The sequence below is a fragment of the Passer domesticus genome, chromosome 16, assembly GCF_036417665.1.
Source record: "Passer domesticus isolate bPasDom1 chromosome 16, bPasDom1.hap1, whole genome shotgun sequence".
NCBI classification, from domain to species: Eukaryota; Metazoa; Chordata; class Aves; order Passeriformes; family Passeridae; genus Passer; species Passer domesticus.
In genome coordinates, this window is record NC_087489.1 from 9,291,126 (window position 1) to 9,305,474 (window position 14,349).

Consider the following 14,349-nt stretch of genomic DNA (forward strand, 5'->3'; position numbering starts at 1 on the left):
CTGCAGCCTGGGCGCTCAGCTGCCTTCTGCTGGCTGTTGCAGGCGGCTGGACTCCAACTCGCTGCTGTGTGACTGCGACCTGCTGTGGCTGGCAGAGCTGCTGAAGCAGCACGCAGAGCAGGGCAGCATCCAGAGCGCTGCCACCTGCGAGGCTCCGCGGGACCTGCACGGCCGCTCCATCGCCTCCCTGACCGCCCGCGAGCTCAACTGCGGTGAGCCAGCTCACAGCCCTCCCCGGGTCACCCTCAGCCCCTGGGCTGCCCTTTGGGCTGGGAATTGCTTCCTCCGGCCCTTTTCCTCCCTCTTCCCTCTGCTGGCGTCCTGATTTCTCCCTCCCTTCACTGCTGAAATGGGAAAATCCCAATGGGGCTGCAGGAGGAAGCTGATATTCCCAGAGGGGTTGGAGGCAGCGCTGTTTTGGCATGTAGGTGTTGGCTTTTTGCACAGAGTAGGGACGGTAGAGGATCTGCTGCACCAGTGGCTAAACCAGGAACCAGAGGAAATACCCCACATCAGGCTGAACAGAAGGGGAACACTGGGAGAGCTGCAGTGGCAGAAAACACAACTAGAAACCTGAGGGAGAGCATCATAGATATAGAGCTGTGTTTGACTGTGGCATAACTGATGGCTTTTGTTAGGCTGTTATTCTTTAAACTTAGAGTTTTAAATTAGTTTTTATTCTTAAAATTTTAAAAATTCATTATTTCATATAGAAAGACACAAATCTCTGATTTTTAAGTGGTGGTAAGACAAAACTCTGGTTTTTAAATGGAGGTTGGCACAAACATTTGCTGTAGTTCCATGGTGCTTTGCTGTTGGTAGAGTCAGTTTGAGAAATTCCCACCCACATGGGCTGGCTGTTAGCATCCCCCCTGGATATGCCAGTCCAGCTGTGCACGGCCCTGCTCTGAGCCAAATCTGTGAGCTCAGCTGGATTTTGAAGAGCTCTCCATTGAATTCAGCTTTTCTCTTATGATTCCATTATTTTGTTAAAAAAAAATTTGACCATTTCACAGATTAATTTGGGGCACAGCCATAGAAAGAGTTGAGTTGGCACAAACAGGTCTGTGACCTCCAGGGAGGAGGGATAGGAAGGGTCTAGGGAAAGCAGCTGGGGACACATGGAGTGGCTGTGCCACACAACAAGCTGTCCCCAACACACTCCCAGTGCCACAGTACAGCTGTTAGTGCAAATTTGTTCTGGTTTAGGCATGGAAACACAGCGGGGTGTCTGTCAAATTACCAGAGCACCTGGTGGGAAGATTTTGCTGGCATTTAGCTTTCACCCTGGTGGTGTGCCAGCTGGGAAGACAAATGATACAGAGTTCAGCAGAGAGCTCTACCCATGCAGGTGGCTGATATCTGAGTCAGTCTGAAAGCTGCTGGTACCATTAACCCATGGCTTTGAGCAGCTGTGAGCCACAGGGGCAAATCTGCCCTGGGTCAGTGTTTTGTACTGTGGGGCTGTGCTGAGCTTGGGCTGTACTGGGTTTGGGCTGTGCTGGGTTTGTCTTTGGGGATTTTTTCTGAGCCATTAATTTGTGGTCTGAGGAGTGAAGGCACTGACCTACCATTGGAGGAGGTGACAGGCTCTCAATTTTAGGAATAACCCAGCTGGTTTTACTGGATTGCTGATGAACATGCAGATTGTGAAATGGGTAAGCTTTTTGAATCAAGCTCAAGCACTCCAGGGCTTGTTCATAAATTCCTCCCTATTTTAGCACATCCTTTCAATGTTTAACTTGCCTGGTGCTTGAGTACATTCAAAGTGAAGAACACAGGGAAAGGCTTGGCTGGATAGGGACAGGATGATGAATTAGGCCATAATGAATGAAATCCTGTTGGGAAGGAAGTGGTGTGGTTTGCAGGGAGCTGGCTCTGTGTTCAGGTGCAGGCTTCCAAGGGCAGGAAAACAACCCAAGTGAGGATGCTACTGACTTCTTTGCTTCTTTGGGGAGCTCTTTAATGAACCCCTGTACAGTCAGGTCTGTGGGACCTGATCCACTGCCCAACTACTGGGAATAGGAGCAGCAGCAATTCCCCAAGGCCGTTACAGGTGGATGATGCTATTCCTTCGTGATATTTGCAGGTGTTAGTGAGTTTTGGGGTGGCTCTGAGTGGGTGCTGCTGTGCCTGGGGCTGTGCCTGTTTCCTGGGGCATTGCAGGATGGGTGTTGTGTGCCCCACCATACCCCAGCTGGGCTGCAGGTGGTTTTGTGCTGCTTTGGACTGGGTTGTGTTCAAATGGTGTTTTGCAGAGAGGCCTCGAATAACCTCAGAGCCCCACGACGTCGATGTGCTCCTGGGAAACACAGTTTATTTCACCTGCAGGGCAGAAGGAAACCCAAAGCCTGCCATCATTTGGCTGCACAACAAGTAAGTCACACGCAAGGAGCCCTGGGGTGGCAAAGGTTTTCAAGCACTGAGCTCTTCAGTGCCTGCCTGTAATTACAAAAGTTGTTTCACGCAACATTAAAAAAAAATTAAAAATAAGAAAAAAGAGATGGTTATTTCATGGGTTATATTTACCTTCCTTTTAACAGCATTCTCTGGTGACCATGTAATCCAAGTGGTGTTTTCATCTGCATTTGAAATATTTCATCTGTGTTTGTAATGGATTCCAAGAGCTTATAACTTTCCTATAAACATACTCTGCAGGCTGAAAGCAGTTGTCTTTTGATCAGGAAAAAAATAAAATTAGAGTTTCATGTTGCTCTCTGCCACCATGCTTGCCATTTGTTAACTGCTGAAATGCTTCTCACTGAAGGCTGATCATGCTAGGTATGAGGGTTCTTTCCAAAGGGAAAAATTGCTGTGCTCCACTGAAGGACAGAATTTGCAAATTTGTGTATAGGTTATGTGCTAGATGCCAAAGTGTTCTGGGAAATTCTGCACAATAAAATATTCTGTGCCCACTGTGGAAGTGAAGCTGCCTTGCTGCTTTATGAGCTTCTTGTCTGGTGAAGCCTGAGCAGGGCTCGGTTATTAATAAAAAATGATCAATGTGTGCTTCTTCAGCAATCCCCCCACCAGGCAGAGTTTCAGCCCAGAGCAAAAGTTTATGGCTGAGTTAAGTCCCTTTGGAAGGAAGGTTTTGTTAGGGAAATGCTGGCAGGCTCCCAAAGACAGCATTGTAAGAAGGATAATGATAATAAATGCTCAACAAACGAGATATGGCTGGAGAGAGGAGACACCAGGGGAATTAAATAAATGCCCAGCAAGCAGATTAGATTGCATAGTGGGTTCAGCCTTTGTCCTGGGGGGAGAGAGGTCCCTTCTTCCCTTTCCATCATCTGCAACCATCCAAGATTCTTTCGTGCTGGGACAAATGGGATGCAGCACTGGGACCTTCTGCCACGGGCTGGGATCCAGGAGTCGCAGGTCATTGCAGAAAGAAGGAAGATGTTTCACAGCTCTCGGGCTGGGTTGGACTCCAAGCTGTGTTGGGGTCCCATGGTGACTTCTCAGAGCTTTTTGCTCCTCTCAGGCCTTTGAGTCTGGAGTTTGAATAGCACTGGCTGCACACAAGAGCAATATTAATTCATTGTTAAATTTGCACTTAGTGAGTAAGGAGAACAGGGCTTTCCGGGCCAGGGCGCCCTGACAACGCAGCAATGCTGTGACATGGGAACAGAGTGCTCTCCTTATGGGCTGTAAATGTCCTGTGTAATCAGTGGGGAGAGAAAAAGCAGCTCACCCAGGGAGTAAATCAGAACTGGAGCTGCACTTCAGTGCTGTGAATCAGAACTCTTGCTGCACATTTCATGAAATCTCAGAATAGCTCCAAGAAACACCAACTTACAGGCTTGCAAAGCCCCCACATCCCCCCGTGGGGGACCACCAGTCTTTATTCCTTTCAGATTTTGCCTGTTTGTGGCTGTTTTTTCAGTAATAAGATTGACATGAAAGATGACAACCGCCTGAACCTGTTGCAAGATGGTACCTTGATGATCCAGAACACCAAGGAGTCGGACAAAGGCGTCTACCAGTGCATGGCCAAGAACATTGCTGGGGAGGTCAAGACGCAGGAAGTCGTGCTGCGCTATTTTGGCACCCCATGTAATTGAGCTTTGTGCACCCCTTTATGACCCAGGGGGTTGGGGATGGGAATGGAGCTAAATCAGAGTCAGTCCCAGCTTTGTATGTGCCAAGAAGTTCTTGGTGTGCTGGGGGAGAGAGTGAAGGCAGCCAAGCAAGGCCTGAGCTTCAGGGGCTCCTACTGGAATGGGAAAAGGGGTATTTAGGGATTGAAGATAATTTGGGGCTGGGGAGGGAGTTTGAAGGCTGGGATGAATTCTGCAGCACAAGGGTGAAGGGGACATGGGAGTGGGGATGCTCCAGCACTGGGTGAGTGGGTGTGAGGAGCTGGTAGGAAGATGCTGTGGGCATTGCTCACAGTGAGGGTTTGGATGCCAGGGAAGAACCAGGGTGGGTTGCTGGGTTGCAGAGGAGTCTGAGCAACTTCTGCCCATCAGTGAGCAGGCAGCAGGGCTGGTTCCCAAAGCTCTCCTTTCCTTGCAGCCAAGCCCACTTTTGTGATCCAGCCACAGAACACTGAAGTACTGGTTGGGGAAAGTGTCACCCTGGAGTGTGGGGTCTCTGGGCACCCCCACCCTCGCATCAGCTGGACCCTTGGCACGGGCTCTCCTCTGCCACAGGACTCCCGTTTCACCATCACCAGCTCTGGAGGGCTCTTCATCCAGAACGTCACCTTCTCGGACCAGGGGCAGTACAACTGCAATGCCAGCAACTCCGAGGGATCCATCCAGGCCACAGCAAGGATCATCGTGCAAGGTGAGGGCTCCCAGGCTGATCCTGAGGGTTCTGGGACATTTCTGGGACACGGTGTTTGGTCAGTGGGGTGTATTTGAGTCTTGTGACTGGTTCTACTCCCATGAACTCCTGGAGTTTGCTGCCTGAGTATTTCCTGCTGCTCAGTCATTGCTCTCCCTTCCAGATTCTCCCAGGTTTCTCGTCATTCCCACGGATCAGACAGTAACTGAGGGACAAAGTGTGGATTTCCCCTGCTCTGCTGAGGGTCACCCTCCCCCAGTGATTACCTGGACAAGGGCAGGTACTGCCTCACTTGACTTGTGGCTTCTCTCTCCCGTGCCATCATCCACAGGGTGTGGGTGGGAACAGCTGAGCAGCTGGCCCAGGGTGGTGGCTTGCAGTGGTGGCACAGGACAAATTATGACCAGAATAGACCCAGTCCCACAAGGAGGTGTGTTGTAGATCACAAAGGGTGGTAAGCACTGAGGAAAGAGCATCTTGGGTCTCTCACAAGGAAGGAGTGTGATGGTTTTCATCAGCATGAAACCCATGGAAAGCATCAAACTTCTTCCTGCAGTGGCTTCCCACCTCCTCCGAAAAGGCAAGCTCTGGAACCTCCAAATCAGTGGATATCAATCACAGAATTGTTTGAGTGGGAAAAGACCTCTAAGATCACGAATTCCAGCCCTTAACCCAACACTGCCATGTTCACTACTAAACCGTGTCCCTAAATGCCAAATCTACACTTTTTTTTAACATTTCTGGGGATGATGATTCCACCACTTCCTTCTGCAGTACCACCATGTGCCAGGTCTGTGTCATTGTCCTTGATTTGCTGCCCTTGTGCAGCACGTTGCAGAAGGACACCTTTCACTGGCACACCTCAGAGTTTTCTCACAGCTTAGGAAAAAAGATTTTGGGACAACAGGTGGTGGTGAACTTTTAAAGTCTCAAATAATTGTTAATGCTGGCTCCACTGAGCTGATCTCATCCAACACTTTCTGGGACAGAAGCCAATAATGCTTGGCCCAGAGGTCCTCCAACTTTTCCTTATGCTTCACAACCCATAATTAATGGTTTAGGGCTGTGGAGATTTTGTGGGTATTGTGTTCCAGCTTCCACAGCAAAGGCCCTGACGCGGAGTTAAGAAGGACCAGCTGAAATTCTGCTCTGCCAGCATGTTCTCCATCTCCTTTAACCTGTTTTCCTCCAATTCTCAGAAAATATATCTTAGGCACATGGAAAGGAGCACGGTGACAAGAAGTGAGGTTCATAACCGCTTTGTAACCAGGTTTGCACTCAGCACTCCATAAATAAAAAACCAATGAAGATTTACAGTGCTTTCGCATGCTGAAGGCAAGACAAGAGGAGGGGAGCATTGAGATGAGCATTGCTCATCTCAAAGCCACTTTTGAGAGCGTGGAGGGTTTTGGTATTTGGAATGAATATGTAGAGGATGAATAAATGGAAAATTGAGTATATTAAAAAAAATTGCTAGCCTGACAAATTTGGATAATTTTATTTAAATTTGTTAAAGCAGTTTAGTTTTCAGCTTTTCTTCTGAAATAGGGAAGATATTGAAACAACCGTTTCCAAACTAAAAAATCAGACCAACAAATTTAGAAAGATAATGCCAAATGTTCCCATTGATGTGATTAAACAGAGAGTTTTGATAATTGAAGAGTGATTTACTGTCCATCAAGGGTCAAAAAAAATCTGCAGGTTGCACTAAGAAAATACTTAGGAGGAAAGAAAAAGGGTTCCAGCTCTTCTCAGCTGATCAGACAAGGCAACTCAGTGTGTAAAGGTGGTATTTCAGGGTGATTGATGCTGGGAAGGAAATTAAATGTGTGACTATCACACAGACCCCTCCAGTGGTGGTGATGCCTTCAAAATCTAGTAACAGCACAAAACACTTTTGTGACAATAGGAAATAATATAAAAGCAGGTCTTTAATTGGACGTGTCCAGGTGCAAATACGGCAAATTACATGCTGAAAATGTGCTGAAAATGCACACATGTCAAAGCACATGTGACACAGGGCAAGTACAGTTATATAAATTCAGCAAATTTGCATAATTGACAAGAATGCCCAGTTAGAAACACAGGCAATGAAGTCATTCTCCCTCTTGGTTCAACCCCTTGTGAAGCCTCCCTCCCTGCTAGTTGTCCATGTCTAGTACACGAGAAAGTGTCTTGGGAAAGGTGTCTTGTCCTTGATTCCCGTAAGAAGCAAGATCAGAAACAGCCCTCAGGAACTTGTTTGTCTGACAGGAAAAATGCTAGAGTTAGGAAACTTTATAACTATCCAACAACGGCCCAGAGCCATGGATAGATACGAAGAACACACAAAAACCGCAAGACACGAAGAACACGCAAAAGCCATTTTGGCAGCAATGGGATGAGGGAATTAACGAGCTGCTTGATCACCCAGGTGGGCCCTTGCCGAGTGACCGGAGGCACAGTGTGCTGGCCACGGGCACCCTGCGGGTGGGACGGGTGGCCCTGCACGACCACGGGCAGTATGAGTGCCACGCCATCAGCGCCATCGGCGTCAGGACGCTCCCGGTGCAGCTCTCCGTGACCCCGCGAGGTGAGCTGGGCTGGCAGAGGCGTGGTGTTGGTTTGGCTTTGTGGGAAATTGTTGGAGCCCTGAGAATTTTAAACTTTCTGTGGTTAAAGGCACAGACCCACAAGAGAACACTGCATTTGGCCTGAGGCAGTGGAGAAGGCTTCCAAAATTGATTGATAGCACTGGGATTACCGGGTGTGGAGTTGGTTAGAAGTGTGTAGGATCACAGGGTGGAAAACTCAGAGTTTGGGGTTGTAAAATATAGAAAAAAATATTAAGCAATATGAAGGTTTTAGGGCAGAGACAGGCTGTTCTTCTTCACCTTCTTCTTCCTTCTTCTTCCTTCTTCTTCATGGGTTTGGGCGATGTTTTGTAATTGGACAGAAAAGTCCGCATTGCTGGCTTGGAGGGATCAGTTATTGGGTTAAAAGGGAAAATAATCTATATGTCATTTCTTAATTGGATAGTTTAGTCTTAAAAGACCTTGTAACAAGGCATAGTTAGCCATTCTGTGCCTTCTAATTAAAGGCTGCAGAACTCATGGTTGTGAGGCGGTTTCACTGATAAGAAATAATAAACACCTGAGTGCGAACATAAACTACTGTCTCATGTGCCTTCAATCCCAACCTCCAGAAACAGTAAATAACCATCTGAGCAGGCAGGGAGCTGCCCCCTTTCCTTTAGGGTGGGATTTTGCTCTTCCCTGGGAGCAGACATCCGAACACAAGGGCTCCATCAGCTGGTGGGAAATGTGGGAGAGGTTTCCCGAGTGCTGAGGTTTGTAAATTGGAATAAACTGCTGCAGTCTGGGAGTTGTTATCAAGAAAATCACTTTGGTAAAGGAAAAACTGGATAATTAGCAAAAAAGGTGTATGAATTAAATTCTTACTAATATATATATTTTTTCAATTTTAAAATTTTGTGTTTCCTATAGAATTAATTACAAAATTATTTTTCTAACAAAACATTCTGTAAAACATAATGCTTCCTTCTAGCAAACATTAAACTCTGGCTCTTGATACATTTGTCTTAAACATTCCCTGCCAGGTCATAGGTTCAGTCTCAATTTAGGTTTTCTAAAATGAAGACTCTGTAAAACACAAGTCACACAGGGATGATTTTGCTTAATTTCTTTTTTTTTTTTCTTAATTTTTTAAAGCTTTTGCTTAATTTTCTGATTTTTTTCCTTATAAATTATTCATCTAAATAAGCAGACTTCCCTTCTTGTTCACAAACAGGGCAGTGTTTTACTAGTGGCAGACTGGAGGGAAGGAAACTCTCTAGAAGCATGAAATTAGTGAAGCTTCAAGCACAGAACACACATAATGTTTTAAGACCAGCAAGATCAATATAATTAATTAATCTGGCCTGACTAACTCTTCGAGAGACCCTCATCTGATAATTCCTGAAGCAAGTCATGATCCCTGTTTCAGCTGGAGCATCTTTTCGAGAAAGCCTTTGAATTAAGGATTTTAAATAGTGCAGCACATTCCTGTGTAATTGCCCCAAGTAGAGATGCAGAGGAGCAGAAAATAATGAACATAAATTACATAAATTTATGAACAGAGAGCTTGGTAGCGAGACAGAGAGCACAGGGTGAGCTGCTGCTGCCCATGTGCTGAGCCCTTGCAAGAGCAGCAGCTCTGCATTCCCCATGCTGAGATGTTTATTTACACACAGATTTCTCTATTTTCCTTGGTGCATTTTTCACCCCAGTGACTTTTTTTCCCTGTGTTGCACAGTGATCCCCGTGTTCCTCCATCCCCCCCAAGACCTGGTGGCAGAGACAGGCCAGGACGTTTCCATTTCCTGCACTGCCCAGGGAGACCCTCGGCCCACCATCACCTGGGTCAAGGTACGTGGTGATTTCACATCACTGGAGAGAGGGACAGCTCCTCTGGGGGAGAATCAAATAATTTACTCCTTCAACACCTCTTCCAGTTTCATTAGTTTTGCAATACAGATGTATAAAAACCAATATTTCCACTGATTTGGGGTTTTTAAGAGAGCATTGCAGTTTCTCAGGCTCAAAGCCTTGCAGCGAATATTCTCCTATTCTTCCTTCCAAAAGAGTTACTTGAAGCCAGTGACATTCCAGGATGTTATAAATACTTGATTGACCATCCCTGGAAGAAAAAAAATAAAAACAACCCTGAAAACTAATTTTTTTTCCTAAGTAGTTTTTCCTTATATCCAGGATTCCTGCTGATGGTATTGGATGATCCTTGTTGGCTCCAGCTGAGGGATCATGGGGCAAAGCCTTGATCCCTCCAAATCATACAACACTCTGGCTGCTCTTTCCAAAAATTCATTAGATTTAAGTTCTTCTCACTTTTTTCCTGCTATTTTGTAGTACAACACATGGGACTTTCCTTGTTACCTGCCCTGCCTTTGAGCACAGTCAGGCACAGAAAATGCTTGAGCCACACTTACCCCACAAAATTCCGGTGGGAGGTGAACCAGCTTTCTTTCTTTGCAGCTTTCTGTGGGCTCAACCAGCAGTGGGAGCAGAAGGAAAGGGCCTGAGAGGGCAGCAGAGCAAGCTTTAGGTTGTGGCAGCACAGCAGAAAGATGTTAAGAAGAAGGAGAATAAAAAAACTAAAACCTAAAGTTACATCTGCTACCAGCCAGGCTGAGAGGGTGGGTTTGAGTGATGCTGTCAGAACCAGCAAAAGCTGGGATTTGCAGGTCAAGGCCAGCAAAAATCCATCAGTTTCAGGCTGGGAAAAAAAAAGAAAATCCAAAAAACAAACAAACAAAAAAAAACCCTGAAAACATTTCAGCTTAATTCTGTGCCATGAAACTTCTGTGGGGGCATTAGGGTCTGGGAATATTCCAGCCAGCCTGTCTGTGTGGGGTGTCCTGTGGGGTATCCTGTGGGGATGACCTGGGCCAGGCCAGGGGACGGAGCTCAGCAGGGACCCATCAGGAACAGGTGTCTTTGCACTCCTCTCTGGTTTCTCTGGAAGAGCAATGCTAACATCTGGTGGCCACATTCGTTCATCACATCCATCCCTGGGTTTGCTGAGCAGGCTGAGGGCTGGGCTGGTGGGAAGCTCTCCGTGCTCTGACACAGCTTCTGTCTTTTGATGGTGCAACAGGAGGGCATCCAGATCACAGAGAGTGGCAAGTTCCACATCAGCCAGGATGGGACCCTCTCCATTCAGGACCTGGGTGTGGCAGACCAGGGCAGATACGAGTGCATAGCAAGGAACCCCTTTGGCTTCACCTCGAGCGCCATGCAGCTCACCATCACCGGTACCGTATCTCCCCTCAGGCCTTCTCTGGCCCCCTTGCAAGGACCTGCTGAGCTCTGTTGACAGCTACACTTTGAGCAGATGATTATGTAAGAAATTGTTTCTTCAGCTTCTTTGCAGACAGGTCCTTTAAATCAGAGTCACCTTTTTGTGAAAGCCCACGCACCTCCCAGCTGCCCCTCGCTGTTTGCTCAGCTGAGCTGAAGTTGCTCCCTGCAAAGCTAAAGGTGTTGTTTTAAACCTCCTCCTGCAAGCCCAGCTGCCAGTGTCCGTGTAGTTATTGCCTCTGCTGGGAGGGAGAAACTTATTAAAATGTGCCAATGTGCTCACAAATCATTATCTGACCAAAACCTCGCGCGCCGGGGAAGGGAGGAGCAGAACAACATTGTCACTGCAAATACAGGGCTGTAAATGTCTGCTCAGCCACGGAATCATATGCTCATCACAGAATCAGTAAGGCTGGAAAAGACCTTCGGGATCATCAAGTCCAACCTTAGACTGTGCACCACTCTTAGCAATGGGAACTAGGTCTGGTTTTCAATCTCCTGCTCTGTGCCTTAGGGAAGCTGTAATGAACAAGGAGTAGCTCTCCTCTGCTGGTCAAACCAGAGGTCAGGAGTGGAAATTGTACCTCTTAGAGGGTAAGAAAACTGGCAAAGGAGAAAAGAAATCAAAGGCAAATAAAAAAGTTTAAAATATAAGTAAAGAGCTGTTCCAGCAATAACCACAGTAGATATTGAGTCGCTTATTAGATGAATTTAGTAACATTTTCCATACAGGGGCTGTAAGCAAGGAGCTGAAAATGGTCAGAAATGTCTTTGTTGTTTCAAATAATTCCTGAGATAATTTCTGTGGTTTTCTTGATTGATGCCTCATTCACCAGCTGGCTGTAGCATACACCAGTAGCCAACTGGGAACTGGTTTGTTCAGCTGTGACAAAGGCCCTGGCTTAAAAATGCATCCTGGAGTAAGTTTAAAGAAGTGATGTGTTTGCTTCTGAAGGTATTCCAACAACAACTTTGGTATTTTTATCTAAAATGATGTAGCAAATGTGTTAACACTAAGTTTGAACTATTATTATAATAAATAATCTATTAAATACTAATGATAATTAATAAATAAAGTCTTCCACAAACAGAAAATTAATATAAGAGCAATATATTTAAATTAATTTCATTAATTTGAGAAGTACCTTTGTGGGAAGCAAGTATATTATTTTGGATTAACCCACTATGATTTTTACTTTTTCTTTTTGCAGTTTAACTACTAACCAAAACAGGCCTTATTTTTTGCAAAACTGTATGTGAGAAAGCTCTGAATGTGTGCCCACAGATATCTCCTGAAAATGTCACCTCCTTTTGCAGGCAGTTCGCATTCTTCAGAATATCTCGCTTATAAAAAAAAAAAAATCATGGTGTTTATATTAGAAACGGAAATGCGATTTGTTCTGCAGTGAGGTGACTGGAGCTGGAGCTGGTGCTGCTGTGCAGATTTTCATGAGTGGGAGGGTCAGTTAATATTGAAGCAAATTGAGGGTGTTTTGCTGTTTCTTTGTGCTTTGGGCAGCCACGGACGTGGGTCGGAGCGGGGACACGTTTGTGGCCACGTCGCTGCGCGAGGCCATCAGCAGCGTGGACCACGCCATCAACTCCACACGTACCGAGCTCTTCAGCAAGTAAGTGTGAAGGGAAGGGCCTGGAGCTGGGGCCTGAGCCAGAAAAGTGATAAAATCCCCCAAGAAATGAAGCTTTCTCAAAGCTCATTTTAGCACTGGCAGCCCGCAGAGGAAAGCTACAGGATTGTTCGAGTGCTGGAGGTTGAAGCTGCACCATGTAGGATGTGACAGAGCTTCCCAACAGATTTGGGATTCTGGAAAAGTGAGATACATGAGCATCATCTCTTATGTCACTTATATCTGCGTTTTGTCAGCTGGAGTTGGTTGTGGAGATAGTGAATCAAAAGGAAAATAATCAAAGTAGTCATTTTATGGATGCAACTGACTTTGTGGAGGGTGTACAGAAATAATAATATAAAAATTCCAACCATTTCCTCAATAAAAAATAAATTCTCGAGTGAATATGATTCAGTCCTTTTCTACCCCAATATATGTTTTTATTGGAAGGATGGATAGTTTGCATTAAGCCAGAAACCCTCTGGGTTTCAGCTGTTGAAAAGTGAAAAAATAAATTGCTATCACAGAAAAAACCCAGAGAAACTGAGGGAATTAAATATGTGCATTTTCCTGGGGAAAAATTTCCTTTCTTTAATCATCTGCAATGTGCAGGCAAGCCACGTTGGTCTTATGCACTAATTTGGGGGCCATGCACTAGACCAGCTTAGAGCCTGACTCTTGCTGTTTGTAGGGTCTCACTGCCCTGGGCAGAGCTGATTAATTTTAATGATCCTGCATCACTTTTAATTCCTGGAAATAGGCGCCCCAAGACTCCCAATGACCTCCTGGCTCTGTTCCGCTACCCGAGGGACCCCTACACCATCGAGACAGCCAGGGCAGGGGAGATCTTTGAAAGGACCCTGCAGCTGATTCAGGAGCACGTGCAGCAAGGGCTGATTGTGGACATGAATGTCACAGGTAGGAGAGATTTCATTTCCCTTCTTAATTTTGTGCAGAGCGTGAAATGAAAACAATGATATGTATACATCCAGGAAGTTTAAACTGTGCAATGGTATATGAAAAATCCAGATAAATGTTGGGCATATCAGGAAATGTGTTGTCTGGGTAGCACTTCTTTATCTCATGTTTTTTTAAACAGCTGAAGGGCTGGTCTTACATTCACTGAACCAGTTTGATACCCAGGAAAATATTTTAATTCCCTATTTTGGTAAAGGTTTCTTAGATGGCTATGAAAGCCCTATTCCTTACAAATATATTAGCCATCTAACTGATAAAGGAGTATCCTTGTGGATCTGAAGTTCAGACCCTCAACAGCGTGGTCTGAGATGTTTCCTGCCCTCCAGACAGCAAGGAGAACAGTGCTGTGAACTCTGAGGTATTTGGGTGCTGTTACAGAGGAAGTGGGATATCCCTTTTCTGTGTGTACTACTTTGACCTCTTAGCTACAAACTCAGGTAAGTCCCAGCAACTCAGATTCCTTCTGTTGGGGGAAGATAGCAAACAACAAAGCAGTGTAATACTAAAAATACCTAATGAGATCGAGTCATGCAGCAGCTGGACCCCAAAACTTCCTACCCAGCACTTCCTTGATATACAATAAACATTCCTGTACACTGTGTGCTTCTACCTATATGTGTGATTCATCATATAGCAGGCATGTGTGTTTGGAGCCTGTAAATATTTTTTCCTGCCTGGATGTATTCCAGGTTGCGAGGAGTCTCTCTCCAGGCGGCAGGTCTGGTCTGGGCTGGTTGGACTGCCAGCCTTTCCTCCTCATTGCCCTGTCAGCATCCACACAATGCAGCATCATTCAGCGCTTTCACACGGCCCAGCAGTGCCCTGGCAGTCACCCACGGCTTCCTGCTGCTCGTCACGTAGAGCTTGGGTGGGTGATGGAGCTTGTGGTGGCAGCAATAACCCAGGGAGCCATAAAATAAACCTATAATAGGGACCAAGACCACCCCCACAGTTTGCTCTGCCAGTCACAACATTTCTGGTCTCCAGCTCTGTGCAGTTAAACTCTTTTCCCTTTCTTTTTTGCTTTGTGGGGCTGATGTGATCCTGTGCTTCCTTTGCTTCCCATAAATTCCACAGCAACACCATGCTCAGAGACC

The 14,349-nt window shown here is 46.0% G+C and overlaps 1 protein-coding gene across 1 annotated transcript in view; it reads left to right on the forward strand.

The window, feature by feature from the left end:
• LOC135282123 (peroxidasin homolog) overlaps nt 1-14,349 on the forward strand; it is a 45,154-nt gene that overhangs the window by 23,457 nt on the left and 7,348 nt on the right. Inside the window, exons 7-16 of the mRNA XM_064391631.1 lie at nt 43-212; nt 2,259-2,376; nt 3,890-4,059; nt 4,522-4,794; nt 4,958-5,074; nt 7,208-7,366; nt 9,088-9,200; nt 10,447-10,603; nt 12,169-12,277; nt 13,035-13,192. Of these exons, the coding sequence (XP_064247701.1) occupies nt 43-212; nt 2,259-2,376; nt 3,890-4,059; nt 4,522-4,794; nt 4,958-5,074; nt 7,208-7,366; nt 9,088-9,200; nt 10,447-10,603; nt 12,169-12,277; nt 13,035-13,192 (1,544 nt within the window). The remainder of the gene's footprint in view (nt 1-42; nt 213-2,258; nt 2,377-3,889; nt 4,060-4,521; nt 4,795-4,957; nt 5,075-7,207; nt 7,367-9,087; nt 9,201-10,446; nt 10,604-12,168; nt 12,278-13,034; nt 13,193-14,349) is intronic.